This window comes from Phascolarctos cinereus, unplaced genomic scaffold (genome assembly GCF_003287225.1).
Source record: "Phascolarctos cinereus isolate Bilbo 61053 unplaced genomic scaffold, phaCin_HiC Scaffold_5;HRSCAF=322, whole genome shotgun sequence".
NCBI classification, from domain to species: Eukaryota; Metazoa; Chordata; class Mammalia; order Diprotodontia; family Phascolarctidae; genus Phascolarctos; species Phascolarctos cinereus.
The window spans coordinates 306,538,266-306,555,837 of NW_027555958.1; the positions used below are offsets into that span (position 1 = coordinate 306,538,266).

Genomic DNA, 17,572 nt, shown 5'->3' on the forward strand with positions numbered 1-17,572 from the left:
CATCTTTGTGAACTGCAAGATCTTCAATGAGGGAGATGGGGCCTGGGGAACAACATGCAACCAATTATGTACAAACAAAATATAGACAGGATATATTGGGGGTAACCTCAAAGAGGAGGTACTTGCATTAAGAGGTATGGGCAAATGGGATTTTTGCTAGGACCTGAGGAAGGCAGGGAAACCAGGAGGAAGAGCTGTGAAGGGAGAGACAACTCCAGGCACAGAGAAAAGCCAGTGAAAATTCCTGGGGTATCTTATGCAACCAACAGCAGGGAGCGTCACTGGATTATACAGCAAATGGCGGGGAGTAACATGTAAGAAGACTGGAAAAGCGGGTAGGTGGGTAGGGAGAAGGGCAGGTTATAAAGGGCTTTAAATGCCAAATAGAGGATTTTAATTTGATCCTGGAAGTAACAGTAAGCCACTAGATTTACTGAGTAGCAAGGCGACATGGTGATATCTGAGCTTTAGGAAGATCATTTTGACAGTTGGGTGGAAGAAGGACAGGAGTGGGAAATGAAACCAACTACAAGGTTATTGCAATAGTCCAAGTGTGAGTTGGTAAGTGTTTGCAGCAGGGTGGTGGTGGTTTAAGAGCAGAGAAGGTGGTATACACAAGAGAAGTTGTGAAGGTAAAACAGACATGACTTGATAAATGACTGGATTTTGGAGGGTGAAAGCGTGAGGAGTCTCGGTGGCTGGGAGGATGGTGGTGGTCTTGACAATAAAAGGGAATGGTCAGGAATCAAGCAATCAATTTACAGGCATTTATTAAGCCTGCCATGTGCCAGGTATATCTGTATGTATATGTACACATTTGTGTGTGTACACTGTGTATGCGGTATGTACATACAATCTAAAGAAAAGAGCGAGGGTATGTGTGTATATATGATATGCATACACATGTGCACACATACACAAAAATATGTAGACATATATACATATGTATGTGTATAAACATACTATATATATACATACACACAAATATATAAAAATTAAAGAGTGGTTTGAGAGGGAGGGAGGGTCAGGATCAAAAAAATCTCTATGTAGGCAATGGTACTTAAACTGCATCTTGAAAGGAGAGGGATTCTATAAAGTAGAGGGTAATGAATAAGTACATTCCAGATATAGGAGGTCAGTTACTGCAAAGACATGGAAAAAGGAGATGTGTCACGAACATAAAAAAGGGCAATTTGGATGGACTGCAAAGTGTGGGAGGTGGAGCAATGTCCATTGAGGTTAGAAAGACAGGTGGGGGCCAGGTTGCAAAGAGCTTTAAAAGCTAAACAGAGGAATTTATATTTGATCCTAGAGACAACTGGGAGCTAATAGAAGTCATATAGTCAAATCTGAATTTAAGGAACACCACTTAAGCACTTTGTAGAGTAGACTGGAGTAAGGAGATAGATATTTGCAGTAGGAAGGCCCATTAGAATGCCATTACAATGATGTGGATGAAAGGTAATGAAGCCTGAACTAAGGTGGTGGCTGCATAAGAAAAGATGTATGATGTGAGAGTTATAGAGTTAGAAATGGAAAGATATGGCAAATGAACAGGTATGTGGGGTAGGGAAGAGTAAGAAGTTGAGGATAATGCCAATGCTACAAACTAAGAGAATGGAAGAATGGTGGTGTCTGATATAAAGAGGGTAGTTTGGAAGAATTTTGGGTTTTGGGGAAAAGATGAGTTCTATTCTAGGAATGAGTTTGAGATATGGGATATCCAATTTGAAATATCAAACATGAAGTTGGTGATGAGAGAATGGAACTCAGAAGAGATATTGTGGCTAGATATATGGATCAAAGAGCAATCAGCATAAAGATAAACATAAAGTTAAACACAGGGGAACTGATGAGGACACCAAGAATGATTGCAGAGAGAGGAGGACATGGCCTTGGGGCACAATCACAATTTGGTGGTGTGATGCAGATGATCTATCCAGCAAAGAAAACTGAGGAGTGGTCCTTATAGGCTGGAGGAGAAACAGGAAAGAGCAGTGTCATGACCATTCAGAGAGGAGACAGCATCCAGAAAGAGAGACTGGTCAACAATATCAAATGAAGCAGAGCAGTCAAGTAGGATGAGGACTGAGAGAAGGCCATCAGATTTGACAATCAGGAGATCACCGCTAACTCTAGAGAGCATTTCATTTGAATGGTGAAATTGGAAGCCAGAGTGCAGTGTTGAGAGGAGACAGGATTCTAGGAGTTTTGCTGAGAAAGAGGAGAGACATAGGATAAAAGTTTGAGGGAATGGTAGGGCCTGGTGAAGGTTTTTTCAGGAAAGGGGAAATGTGAGCAAGTTTGGAGGCAGTGAGGGAGGAACCAATAGATAGAGGATTTGAAAATTTGAGAGAGGATGACTGAAGTTATAATCTGCTGGAGAAAATAGGAAGGGATGGCATCAAGTATATAAGTAGAGGGGCTGGTCTTGCCAAGGAGGTTTCATTGGCAGAAAACCGATGGAAAGGAGCAGGGAATGGTAGATGACATCAAGGGATTCTGAAATAGAGAAGGGGTGAAGACAGAGCTTAAAACAACAGGACTCAATTTTCTTGGTAAAGAGGCAAGATTCTCAAGGTGAGAGAGAGAAGGAGGAAGCTTGAAGAGACAAGGTTAGAAGACTTACTATGGGGAATGAGATCTGGAATCACCTGAACAAGAATAAAAGGATTACCTTGCCAAAGGGTGGGCCCAGCTAAGATCAGATAACATGCACTGAAAACACACCCAGTCAACCCTTGGCTGAGTGATTTTTCCCAGATCCATTTAGGAGTACAGGAATTGGAAAAGAGGAGGTAAATCATACGAATAATCCAGGGCTGAAGTTTGGCAAGGGATAGTGGCCTGGGGATTCAAGTGCAGAGGACAGTGTGAAGTTGAATTGGCTAATTGGGGGGTCAAGAGTGGAAAGGTAGAAAAGGGAAGTCAGAGCAAGGGCAATGGTTTGAGAAGTACTAAGGAGTGGAGAGACTGAAGGTTGAAAAGAGGGCAAAGAATAGGTTTAAGAAGGATGAAGCATACACTAAGAAGACTTAGCTCTCCTCAGGAATGCAAGGATCTAAGATGACTCCAAAAGACTCATGATGGAAAATGCTCTAACAACATCCCAGAGAAAGAACTATGGAGTCTGAATGCAGACTGAAGCATACTATTTGATCTTTTTTTTCCTTTTGTTGTTTTGTTTCTTCTTTCTTGTGGTTCCTCCCATTGGTTCTAATACTTCTTTACAACATGACTAACGCGAAAATATGTTAATATGAATGTATATGTAGAGCCTGTATCAGATCACATGACATCTTAGTGAGGGGGAGAAAACTGAAAACTCAAAAGCTTATGGGAGTGAATGTTGAAAACTAAAAATAAATAAAACTAAAAAAAAAAAAGAAGGATGAAGCATAGAATGAGATGGCATGAAAGATTAGTTAGAATAAAGTCAGAGTTTTAAAGGAAGGAAGTAAAACACTTGGGGGGTAATGATGAAATCAGGCAGGGTGTGACAATCCCTGTGTGTGGCTGACTGAAGATCACAGGATTGATCAAAGGAAGCTAAGGAACTGGGAGGTCATGGAGTTTGAGGGAGACTCAAAAGGAATGCTGAAACATCCTAGCATAAGGTAGGAGCTGGGAAGGAGAGGAAAACATTAAACCAGGTACTGAACTTCTTGAGAAAGAGGAGAGAATAAACCACGAGGTAGAGACCATGACCTGGATTTGGTGGAAAATTTTAACTGAGTTTCAAAGGAAGGGAGCTTGCTGAGTGACGGCGGTAAATGAAGAATCTGGAAATGGCAGAGGGAAACTGACTCTTCCCTCCAGGACCCGTGTGTCAGGGAGCCTAGTGAGTGAAGGTAGGGACTGAGGGAAGTCAGATCTTAAATGACCTCTAGTAGAACAAAGGACTGTGACAGAAAAGAGGTCCAGAATGAAGGGAGATTTGTTCACTATGGAATAGGAATTCTAGCAGGGCTGGAATGAGACAAAGGTTGGGTAGGGCTAAAGAAGATGGGCATGAGAGAACAAGGACATAGCAGCTGAGGAGAATTTGTTCCTTTGTGGCTGGTGGTTGAGTAACACAGGGATAGGGACAGAATGAGGTGGCTGGAGGTTGTTAGTTATAGGAGTCATGGTAAGTGACAGATGAAGAATGCCCAGTCTCAAAGGGATTGTTGTTGGCAGGCAAGGGCTGCCTGCTTCTTCTGTGTGTCTGACACGGGTGAAGATAGGCAGTGCTGTAGCTAGGTGCCTCTGGAAGGAAGAGATCTCTGGGCAAGGCCTGGGTCACCCCTGGCACTACTATGGCAATGAATATGGTATGTGGGTGGATAAACAAGGAGATGTGACTCTGTGGTGCTAAAGGTGAAGGAAGAGTGGGAGATAGGTTAAGCCAGGTAACGTGGGGGCCAATATGGAATGCCAATTCAAGGGCCCTGAATGCTAGGTGAGAAATGTGCAGCTGGAACTGAGCAAAGGGAGAAACTCTAGATTCTTGAGCAATGGAATGTCAGTAGATTAGCATCGAATCAAATTTACAACAAAAAAATAAATTTATACATAGACAGCAACGACAACAAATCAATAAGTAACAAGATAACCTTTCCTGATCCTTCTGACCCAAGATAACGTCAAAGTGTGTACATAATTTAAATGGGTGATTATAAGCAAATTAGGGGAATATGGAAAAAATTACTTGTCAGATTAATGGGTAAAGGAAGCATTTGTGACCCAACAAAATACAGGGAGGATCATGGGAGGTAAAATGGATAATTTTGATTACACGAAATTAAAAAGTTTTAGCACAAATAAAGCTAGTGCAGCCAAAATTATGAGAAAGCAGGAAACTAGGAAAATTTTTTGACAGTAAGTTTCTTTGATAAAAGCCTCAATTCTCAAAATATAGGGAACTGAGACAAATTTATAAAAGAGCCATTCCCCAATTGACAAAAGGTTAAAGGCTATGAACAGACAGTTTTCAGAAGAAATCAGACTATCAAGTTAACATGAAAAAAATGCTCCAGATCACTGAGGCACCACTGCATACCTATCACATTAGCTAACGTGATAAAAAAGGAAAATGACAAATTCTGGAGAGGATAGGGAAAAAATTGGGATACTAATGCATTGTTGATGCAGTCGTGAACTGGTCCAACCATTCTGGAGAACAATTTGGAACTACACCCAAAGGGCTACAAAACTTTGACCCAGCAATACCACTATTAGGTTTGTATCCCAAAGAGATCAAAAAGGAAAATGACCTATAAGTACAAAAATGTCTATAGCAACTCCTTTAGTAGTGGTAAAGAATTGAAAACGGAGAGGATGCTCATTATTTGGGAAATGGCTGAACAAGCTGTGGTATATGACTGTGATGGAATACTATTGTGCTGTGAGAAATAAGGGGGATGGTTTCAGAAAAACCTGAGACTTACATGAACTGATGCAAAGTGAAGTGAGCAGAACTAGAAGAACAGTGTATATAGTAATAGCAATATTATAATGATGATCAACTGTGAAAGACTTCGCTATGCTGATCGATATAATGATCCACAGTTCCAAAGGATTCATGATGAAAAATGCGACCCACCTCCAGAGAAAGAATTGATGAACTCTGAATGCAGAGTGAAGCATTCTTTTCACTTTATTTTTCTTGCTTTTTTATTTTTTGGCAACATGGCTAATTTAGAAATATTTTGCATGACTTCACATGTATAATGGGTATCATTTTACTTGCCTTCTCAATGGCTGGGGGAGGGAGAGAATTTGGAACTCAAAAAAAATGAATGTTAAAACATGTTATATAATTTTTTTTGGGGAACATGACTAATAGGGAATTTGTTTTGCTTGACTACATATATTTGTAACAGGAGTTTTGTTTTTGTTTCTCAATGAGGGGGAGTGGGAGGTAGGAAGGAGAGAGGGCAGATTTTTGTTGACTGAAAAAAATAAAAATTCAATCACAACAAAAAGAAATATAATGCCACATGGGATGGTGAGAGGAACACTGAATAAGTGCTATCAGTAGACCCAGACTAAGTATGGGCTCCTGGGTCTGGTACTAATTTATTTGTGTAACTTTAACTTGTAGCGGGAAACTTGATTAATCTGGAGACTCAGTTCCTCAACCGCAAATAGGTGATGATAAATAACTCCCTTAAATGTTGTGAGAACATTGTTCAAGTCTTAAAAAAAATCACGTAAAGGTGAATTATGACTACACTCTTAAGAAATGTCAACCCAGGAAGCAGGAGATTGGGGCTTTTGTTTCAATTCTGTCACTGACTAACAAAATGACCTTGGACAAGTCACTAACTCATAAAGTACTGTTTCCTTATCTAAAAAATGAGGGAGCAATCAAAGAAGAAGGAAGTCTAGGAACTATTTTACTATAGTATGGGCCCAGCTGAAGTTGAACAACAACTCTGTGTGTGTGTGTGTTGTACCCAAGCGACACAGCTATGTGGCTTCCCCCAGCACTGTTCAGCAGCATCTGAGTAGATAAAGAGGTGGAAGGTGGTGAGAATGAACCAGGACTGAGGTTTGGCAAGGAATGTATGGCAAAAGGGTGGGGGCTGAAATGGCCAACTACAGGGTCAAGACTGGAGAGACAGGGAAGTCAGAGCAGGAGCAATGGTCTGAGAAAGTGCTAAGGGCTGGGTGGAGGTAAAGTCTGAGGTGAGGAAGCAGTATAGGTTTAAGAGGGATGAGGCACAGGCAGGGGTGGTATGATAGCAGGTTATAGTTAGCTACATGAGTATCAGTTTTAAATGAGTGACAATCCCTGTGTGGGACTGAGGTGGAATGAACGGAGTCTAAAAATTCTATAAATCTCAAACATGAATATGTTACATCACATTTTTTAAAAAAAGAGGGGCCAGACCTGCGATTTCATTTGAAAATGTAAGTAATGATAAGTATAAATTCCTTCTATCAGTGCAGGATGGCAACAGTTCTCAGTCTTAAGAGAAGTACCTCTGACACTGAAGCTAAATGACACTCCCTCTGATGTGTCAGAAGAAGGCCCCGAGGCCTTTCTGACTTCAAATGAAGCTACCCACTATGCCACACTGCCTTTCTATATCATACACATATGCACGTACAAAACTGCAGTCAGCATATATTGATTCAGTACTTCTTTTTCTACCTTGTGTTATTTAATGCAAAGACTTTTTACAATTTCTCTGCATATTATTTTTATTTGCTTTTCTTATAGTGATGTGATACTTCAAAATAAATAACAGTGGAAAAAGCACTGTATTCAGAGGAAGAACATCTGGGTTCGAAATACTTTATAAACTCCTATGTAAACTGAATTAACAAAATGAGTCTAGCTGCTTTTTAACTATGGAGTTTTTTGTTTTTTTGCTATATCTGCCATAAATCTTTATACAAAACAACTTGGAAAACAATTTCCTTGGGATATATCCCTAATGTTCTTTTCAGTCCTACTCCACTGAATCAATGCCACAGAGAGTAACCCTGGGTTCTCAATCCCAACTCTGGTAGATCCTACATAATAAAAAAAAGTTTGGTCAAAACGAGGGAGTGCTAGTAAATGTTTGATAATAGGTTCTCAAAAAAAAAAAGTATGCATAACCCACTTTAAAGCTGAATATTATTAAGCATTTTTGCCATCGCCTTCTCCTGTCTAGTCAACAACAAATCAAGCTTTGATTTTGTTAAATGTTTGCCAATTCTGACATGTAAATGCTCACCTTGAAAATTTAACAACTGACTTTTGGGAATTCATAAGAGCCTAGCGCCAGCACACAGTGGTACCCACACCGAAGGTCTTATATGTTTGGCTTTCAACATTTTCCCAAATGTCTATTTACTATGTATGATTCAACCTCTGTGAAATGTCTGTTCACAACTGAGTTACACATGTCTACTAGAGACTGCATATTTATTGCTTTTACACACATATCAACACACCATTCTAGAAATTATTTTAGCTGTGATTTATTGCAAATGTTTCCCAGCCTGCTGCCTTTTTAGTCTGGTAGTATATGTTTTTTTTTTTTTTTGGTGAGGCAAACAGGGTTAAGTGACTTGCCCAGGGTCACACAGTAAGTGTCAAGTGTCTAAGGTCACATTTGAACTCAGGTCCTCCTGACTCCAAGGCTGTTTTTATATTACTTTCTGAATATATCTCTTCCTCACCGTCTAGCCAGTGAGCTATTCCTTGAAACAAAAACTCTTTACGAAAATAAGAAAAAAGCAGGTTAGCAAATCTAACCAATTTATCAGCCAAGACTGACAGAACAGGCCACATTCCACAGCCTTCATCTGCTAGCTCTTCTTTTCTTTACAGATTCATTTTACTATTTTTCACTGTGTAATCGTTTTCAAGTAATCCAAACTTTCAACATCATCCTCTATGATTTCTTCCTGACAGTCAATGATTTATTAGTCCCTTCTAAGTTGGGTTAAGCAGCCCATTATGCTTTCTTCTAACCTTTAAATGTGTATCTATTTTTATATTTAAACCTGATGGCAGTGGGAATGTAGCATATTGTATGGAACTAAAATTTTATTTTTTCGACATTTTGCTCCCCAAAACATTTGATTAATGATTTCATTCTCACTGTTTCATTTCAATGGATTCGTTTCTTCATTGCAAAATTTCAACAGGCTTATCATAAATTATAAGCCACCATTTTGGTGGCTTTTCACAGGACAACTCCTCTAAGATGGCAGGTTAAGCATGGCTCTCAAATTTTGGTGCCCAATCAAAATGTGGATGAGGAGTAGCAGTAACCAGTTTATCTACACAATAATTCAACTTCATGTAATTCAATTGTGGTTTTATGCCTGAATTCTCAGTTTTGGCTTTCTTCATTCATCTTTCCTGTTTGGCACGGTCTATTCCCTTTCAGGACACTGAGGCACCAACATATCTGGATTTCTCTCTGGAAGCTCTCTTCCCTTTCACTGGTTTATTACCCCAATTTTTATTTTTAGCCTTGGGCAGTTTTGAATACTGTAGCTGTAGAAAATATTTTAAAGACCACAAAGGCAAGTACCCTTGTGTTGGCCATTTACTCTTCTTCCCTCTACTTGTTATAACTTTTGACTGCTCATTTTTTCCTCCTTTTTTATCCTGGGATATTGTCAATGCAATCCATAAAACAAAAGACAATAAAAAAATGGCCCTCAGTCCTGTGTGGCCATTCTGCATTTATAGTGCCAGATTAGTGGAAAAGAGGGAAAATGGAGCCAAGAATCAGAGTTTTTACATATAAACATTAACTTAGCTGTTAGTATTCTAATTGTGAGATGCTTGTTCAATGACCGAATGGGCATACTATTTGTTACAGAAATTGAATTATATAAAACTTGACATTCTCACCATAAATGAAACCAGATGACAAAACCCAATTAGAGTTAAATGGAAGGATGGATACTGAATTCTTCTCGGAGAAGAAAACAAAAGAGCTGGTTTTATTATACAGCCAAACACTAAGAGAAATCACCATTTCTTTGGACATCTTGTATTCTACTGCTCTTGATAAAAATTTGCAAAAAGACCACTATGAGAATAATTAAAGATTATTGCCCTAATTCTAGTTGTAAAGGTTGGGGTAGTAGACAAATTCTACAAAAAATTTGGTAAGATCTTCCTAGTTAGATATATATTTTAATAATTTAGTGGCTTCAATGCAAATGTGGTATGGAGGAAGATGATGACAAAACAGAGGAAAATATGGTTTAGGACTAAGGAATGGGAGATGCCAAAGGCTTGCAGACTACATAGAAGCCTTATATTTATGTCATACATTTTCTTTTTGAGAAAAGAATTTGGAGGCACTGGAAATGACAGGCAACAAACGACATAACTAAAATGAAACTGAGTCTATGTGGAAGTCATTCTTCAATCAGCAAATTATGTATAGTTAAATCAACAAAGAAACATAATACCAGAAGAAAAAGATATAATACATAATTGAGTCAACTTCAATCTGACCTATTTAAACTGAATTCTGAATCAATAAAAAATAGGAAACAGATAGAGGAAAGGACAACACCACCAATTATAATAATCATGTTAGAAGTTTAACTAATTTAAATCAAATACTATGACAAGATAAAGAATCTAGAAAGTGCCTCAGCCAGTAAACTTCTTGCCAAGACACAAGTGTAGACTGTAAGTCATTTGTAAAATCTAATGGAGTATGGTGGAAAATTATGAGCAGTATTTCTCACAATACAATGAGGGATAATGGAAAGAAACATAAGTCTAAAGAAAGCTTGGTGAGAGACTCATCATCACAAGGGCATTTAAGGATGAAACTAGAAGGTAACACATGAAAAAATGAAAAAGCTATAAAAATGAAAAAGTTAGAAATCTTTGTAACAGACTCTTCACCGTTAGGCACAGACAAGGTACATTTGGGCTCTAACAATACAGTTCTGGATATGTTACTATAGACAATGAAAATTGTACTGAAGAAAACAAAGACTCAAATAGAAATCATCTGAACTAGATCAGATACACACAGAGACAAGGTTCATGCTTCAGAAGACAAAATTTTGAGGGCACTGAGGGATTCATTCTCAATATATGTGAAAGAGGATAACAAGGATGTGGGGAAAAAACCTCAGATACTATTACTTTAAAAAAAAGGAAATCAAGAGAACATGAATCACAACTGACTGCCTATACAAAATTTTATGAGAATCATGTACACATGAACTGAGGGGATTTTTCATGATGGGATCATAAGAGAATAAGCAAGGAATTCACAAATGAGTCTTCATAGCAGGCTGAATATCTTTACCAACACAAAACTGAAAATATAGACAACACAAGATCATACTTTACATACTTTATGTGGATATTACTCTAGTCGGTTGGCTGTATGAAAGCATTTGCTTTGGTAGAGGAAAATGCCATCTTAGAGGCTCTTTCCATCAAGGTTGTTTCACAAGCACATCTCAAAATTTTACAAAATATTTTGCAAGATATAACAGAAATAACTTCATTCTGTGACTCCTTCCACAACATTCAGTGAGGAATAAAACAAAGATGTATGGTTGCCAAAGGTGCCTGCCACTATCAAACACCTGGAGGATGATGCAGCACAGAGCTCCAGTTGAAGAGGTCCTCCAGATAGTCCTGGATTGCAGATAAAACTGTACTGACTGTATTAAGTTCCTGAACACTGCAGTGTCTCCTAGATGAAATTCATAATCATCCAGAAGAGTTTGGCTCATTCAATATTATCCACATAGGAAAAACCAAGTGGATGGCTGTCAAAGTCTTGATTTGCAACTGAATGGACAATTTATCAATCTCTCCATCTATCTATCAATAATATATATTTGGACCAGACACTATAAATGGACAATAAGCGGGGCCCAGAGATGAAGAGGAAGAGAGAAAAAGTAAGATGGACTGTCTTTGGGAAACTGCACGAGCTTCTTCTCCACACAAAAGCCCACTTTTTACACCAGTATTTTTCTAGTGATGATGTATGGCTGGGAGTCATGGAATACTAGCCTACTGAAATATTAAGAATCACCCAAAGGACAACAGAGAATGGGTATGAACAGGCTTCAAAAGGCTATAAATTAGGCAGAAATGTGTAAAGGATGTCAGGGAAATGTATGCCTAGGAAAAATGCTGGGACTGGTTATATAATGAAAGCAAGGTACAAATGATGGACTCCTATGTGCTCCATTCTGAAGAAAACATGAAAAAGGCCCTTGCAAGTTGGGTGGACCCTGATGCCAAATTTATGCGACAATATGGTTAAGAGTTATATGGGATGGGAAGGCATGGATGAGCTGTGATCTGTGTAGCAGAAGGAAAATATGTCCATGAATAAGATTCCACACCCACTGGTATACTGTATTACTGTCATTTTTACTATATGCAGAGTTAACTGACATGCACTGGCTTTGTGACCTGGGCAATTCACCCAATCTCTTAATGCCCCAGTAACTTCTCTAAGACTATAAACTGCAGAGCAAGTATGGATCTGCATTGGTAGAAAGTGTTTCCTCCCTGCAAGTTCTCTACACCAATTAAATCACGTGAAGACAAAAATTATACTTGTTAGCTTTTTTCAGCACTACGCTGAATATGAACAGTTACAGGGTGATTTACTCTAATGCTTTTATTTTTCAATTGAGGTCCAGAAAAGGTAAATAATTTGTCTGAGGTTGGGCAGATAGTTAAATGTCCTCAGATTCCATATCCAATACTCTTTCAGCATACCCCCCTGCCTCTGCCAATCATCACCCACTATTCTCTCTTCTGTTATAGCCTTGGCAGATAAGATGGTTCTTCCCCTTGCTACTGCTAAGTCCTCTACTCCTGCCCTTGAATTTATAATCTCCTGTCTCCTCCATGAGCTTGACCTTCTGAAAATCAGGCAGAAGGGGATATCAATTTTCCCTCATCCACTGCCTTTTTCCTCTTGCTTACAAAAATGCCCCAAATCTATTAATCAGTAAGTTATTTATTAAGTACTTATTGTGTACCAAGCACTGTACTAAGCACTGGAGACACAAAGAAAAACCAAAAACAGTTCCTGCCCTCAAAGGGCTTACAGTCTATTAAGGATGGGGAGGAAAGACAACAGGTACATAAGCAGGTACATACAAGCTAGAGTAGATGTACGGTAACTCTAGAGCAAAAGGCACTAACATCTGGGGGAATGGGGAAAGGCCTCCTCCAGTATGTAGAGTTTGAGCTGAGACTTGGAAGGAAGTCAGGGATTCTCAGAAGTGGAAGTGAAGAGGAAGAGCATTTGAGTGATGGGGACAGACATCCTTAAAAAAAACAAAACAAAACCCTTTACTTGAACAAGCCTCTCAAGCAATCATCCTATAGCCACCCTCCCTTTCATATTCAAAGTCTAGAAAAATCTACTTAATTTGCTGTCTTCCTCTTTTCACCTCCCATTTCTCAATTTCTTTCAATATGGCTTTCATCCCCATAAGTGAACTGCAATAATTTCCTCTAAGGTCATCAGTGATGTCTTTACTGCCAAATTCAGTGGTCTTTTCTCAGTCCTTTCCCTTCTTAACCTCTCTCCAGCAGCTGACATTGTTGGCCACTTGTTTTTTCTAGATATTCTCCCAACCTGGGTTTTTGTAACACTGCTTATTCATGGTTCTCTTCCCACGTTTGATCTCCTTTCCTCAGTCACCTTTTAGAGGATCAATATCCTTGTCCTGACCTCCATCTACGTATATGCTTCTGTCCTGGGCCCTCTCCTCTTATCTCTTTATGTTCCATCTTGTTGGTCTCATCATTTCCCATAGACTCAACTACAACCTTTATGTAGAAGATTCCCAAATCTAAACATTTAGCTTTCATCTCTGTCCCAAACTCTAGTCCTGTATCAACAACTGTCTTCTGGGAATTCTTATTTTGCTCTCGACTTTAAAAGGATGGCTCTAGAGTTTGTTGCAAATAAACTGAATTTCAATATACCATTTAATGATACTATGGAAGTATTCCTGAGTAAGGAATGAATTTTATCAAATGCTTATTCAGCAAAATGATAGTTTTTGTGGAAGATTAACCTAATAGCAGGAAAGACTGGTCAAGCAGAATGGACTGGAAGGAAAAGAGACTAAATAGGAGGATATCATAATAAACTAAGTGTGATGACTCCAACTCAGAACTTCCTCTTTCCTGTGGGCTATTTTAGCCCTTAGTGTCCGTGTATGGGAATTTAATCATACACTATTTAAATCATTTAATCTTATATTATTTTCTGTCGCTGCTATTTTTCACAGGTAAACCTTATTTCCCATACTAAATTACAATCTTTACTTTATAACATCTGTTTGATGATAAGGTTTGGGTAGTGGTATATTAAAACTTTTTAGGTCCTCTATGCATAGAGACTAATTGAGGTCTTTCCTCATAATTTGTAATGGTTGTTTCAAAAAAATCCAACAAAAAACCCAAACCCCACAACTAAAATATCACATTGTGAGGAAAGTACTTTATAAACTCCAAAGTACTGAGTAAATGTGAGTTATTATTCACATTAGTAAATGTAAAAACTTTTAAAAATACACTAAAACATTTGATGGAAGACAGACTTATTGTTCTAATGTTTTATTTACAAGTTGTTTTTAACATTTGAAATTTGTATTTTATACTTAACATTTGCATCCTATGGTGGGGCAAAGGAAACGAGAGCTTTTTACACTGCTCCACTGTCTCCCTTTTTGTCCAGACTCGTGTGTGTGTGTGTGTGTGTGTGTGTGTGTGTGTGTGTGCGCGCGTGTAATCCATAGAGCTTACGTACCCTATGGATTTGGGGTCTGTAGTAGTCTTACTGCTCCTTCCCTGTTTATAGGAAAGGGATCAGAGTTCCAGAGCAAGGGCAGAGAGTTGCTCTGCTTCCCACATTTCCACACCAGGACTCTGTGGAAAATTCTGACCTGGAAAGGCTGGGACCCAGGCTAACTGGTTAGCTACAACTAATATTGGGAGCTCCTAGTTGTGTACCTATTCAACAATATGGTACTGCGGTACCAAGAGGGTGATGTTAGTGGGAATGGTAAGAATGGGACAAATCTGAGAAACACTGGGAAGAAAGAATTGACAGGACATGTTGACATGGACACTACTATCATTAACAATCCAAATCAGTTACACTAAGCAAATTGGCTACACAAATTTTCTAACATAGTCAGTTTTCATTATTCATTACAACTTCCCAAACCTCCATGTACCATAAAATGTATAAGCACCTATAAAATAATCTACTTATAGGTATCATTAGCTTTTTTTGGTCAATTACTATGAAGGTTTTTCACCTGCTAATTTCACAATTCCAGCTATCCAGAAGACTTTGGTAGGTAGGCTGCAGTCTGTATTGGGAACTTCCACCCTCACATTTTCTGAGATATCACCCCAGCAGGTCCCCATGGGTGCCTGTCATGTAAAAAGTACCAAATTAGCACCTTATTATTAGCACTCAGCTTGGAATACAATCTTTATTTTTATTAACTGTCACCAACAATGGAAATATGCAAGAAATGACAGACTAATATGTATATTTTCTCAGAAAATTCAACCTTTTCCTTTCCCTTTATTTTTCAGAGAATTTTATTATTTATTTGATATTCCTATAAGTATCTAGTCTCAGGGCTGAATTCAAGTGTAACAGAATTCAAAGAAGTTAAAATACACAAATGTCAGCTTCAGAACTCAGCATATCATCTTAGTACAGTGCATACAAATAATATTTTATAAAAGCAGAATTACAAAACCAACTGTACCTTTCACAAGACAGAGCCAATTTAAGATATTTGTTGCCATTTGTGATATACCTTTGAAGCAATATAATTAATTTGATAAAGAATAACAAGAAAAGCAATTCAAACTAGCAACCTGCCTTTCATGCATTATGTCATTAACTACAGTATTTGGGGCAACATACTCCAAGTTAGTAAGAGAAGGTAGGTAAGAGAAGATGTGAAGGTTCAAGGTATTTTTTCACCTCAGTATTAAAAAAAAATTCCACTTTTAAGACTGATTCACAGAAGAAAGTTTGTGAGAATGGGCAAAAGAGAAGGTGGCAGGAAATAAAACACTCAAAAGGCAGAATTGCAATTTTAGAGACGTATACTGTAGAAAATATTAGTTTAACCATCTGATATTGTTTCTATCATGATTAATATAACAATTTACTGCAAATCTTTATCACCAAAAGAAAAACTTTAAACACTAGAAAATGGAAATCACCAAACAAAATCTGACTTTTGTTTCCATTAGGTGACTAACCTACACAGTAATATGATGGGATTTTTCTAAAACCTTTTACCATTACAGTCTACAACTGTTATAACACACAGTCCCTATCTCTTTTTAGTCATTTCAATACTTGAAGCTTATAACAGCTTGTATACAGTGGTGTGAGAATTATTTGGGACAAGTGATTTTTATATAGTTTCATCTTGTGATAGCAATGGCTACATGTGTGTGTCTGTATCTCCCGACACCAGTCTCCTTCAGAACATCTGACCATGACCAGACATGTTGAGTGAAGTTGATATGAAATATTTCTTAAGTACCTTGTGCCTCTATTTCTTCATGTACTAGGGAGATAATACAGTGATGTGGGAATGCAATAATTTAGATATGGTTTCATTTTGGGACAGCAAAGTCATGTGCATGGATGCACATATGCATCCAGGGAAACTCATCTTTGTCTCAGAACAAAATGACAAGATGAAACCAAATTAAACTAATTTCCCCACCTTTTGTTAGTTCTCTACTGGTTGAGTGCTGTATCACCTGCTATTTACATGTGTTTCACTGATCTCTTTTGTTGTGCTTTTAGTTCTACAGTTTTAAAGAATGGTTATCACTCTAAATGAAGGTACAAAAATGTGAGCTCTTAAAGAGCACATTTCAATGACTGTTAGAGAAATTGCTGTGGCTGTTGGTGTGGAGAAGTCAAACATTTTAAGATCATTCAAGGCTATAGTGAAAAAGAGTCAATATAACTAAAACACAAAAGAAAACTGCAGTTGAAAATGATAAACATTGCCAAGAACTAACAGACTATAAATGCAAAAGAGCCTAATTAATCCTTAGAAGACAAGGAAAAACCTTCAGAGGGACCTGGCAACTGAAGTGGTTGTTCCTGATTCTTTTATATGCAGAGTAGGCTTCTTAAAAGTTGAAAGAACAATGAGAAGACCAGTAAAAAAAAAAGCATCTAACATTCCTATGAAACAAAAATGCTTGACAAGAGCAAGACAATATAAAGAGTAGAGGGCTGAAGACTGAAAAAGGTAATTTTTTTATTGATGAAATTCTTTTTTGTTCAAAGCTATACCAAAACTGTTGTTGGAAGAAGTTTAAGTGATCCTATAAGATCTAGGACTCTCCATCAGACCATATAAAACATCTGCTGAAAAATGTCAGGGGACTTTTTACTTCTAGTGGGCCTGGGAAGGACTGCCCCCACTGAAGCAATGATAAACTCTGATAAATATACCAATATACCGAGAAGAACTATACTAAAATGACAAAAATTCCCAAGCTGAGATGGAATATTGCACTACAACCTTTAACAATACCATATGCCATGAAAGACAGAGAAACGTGTCCAAGAGATTGAGAGAAACATGTTTCAATGGCCTGAGAACTCACCTGATTCAAACCCCATTAATAACCTATAGGGTCTAATAAAGGCTAGATGTGGGAAGAAGGATTATGCATCAAAGGTAGGTTTAGTATTCACTGTGATATGTGGTTTCATGATGAAGAATTAGAGAACTATTTGTCAAAGTCTTATGAACTCAATGCCAAATCACATAAAACAAGTGACTGCAGCAAAAAGAGGACATATTGCATGTTAAAAATTTATTTAAAGACATAAATAGTTGTAAGGCTTATTGATATATATGTGTGTGTGTGTGTGTGTGTATATATAAAATATATATATCAATAAATGTAATTATTTTAATTTGTCCCATTTAATTTGCACACCACTGTAATAAACTAAATTAAATACGTGAGTTTTAGAATTACAGAAAACACTGAAAGTCTCTCTGAAGGTAAATGATAAGAACCATACTAAAATAGTTT

General features: G+C 37.8%; 1 protein-coding gene across 10 annotated transcripts in view; it reads right to left on the reverse strand.

Moving 5' to 3' along the window:
• The window catches only part of MBTD1 (mbt domain containing 1), a 78,929-nt gene that overhangs the window by 19,260 nt on the left and 42,097 nt on the right, over positions 1 to 17,572 (reverse strand). For all 10 annotated transcript variants that reach the window (XM_020972583.2, XM_078156076.1, XM_078156073.1 and 7 more), the window contains one exon: positions 14,788 to 14,905. In XM_020972583.2, the coding sequence (XP_020828242.2) occupies positions 14,788 to 14,905 (118 nt within the window). The remainder of the gene's footprint in view (positions 1 to 14,787; positions 14,906 to 17,572) is intronic.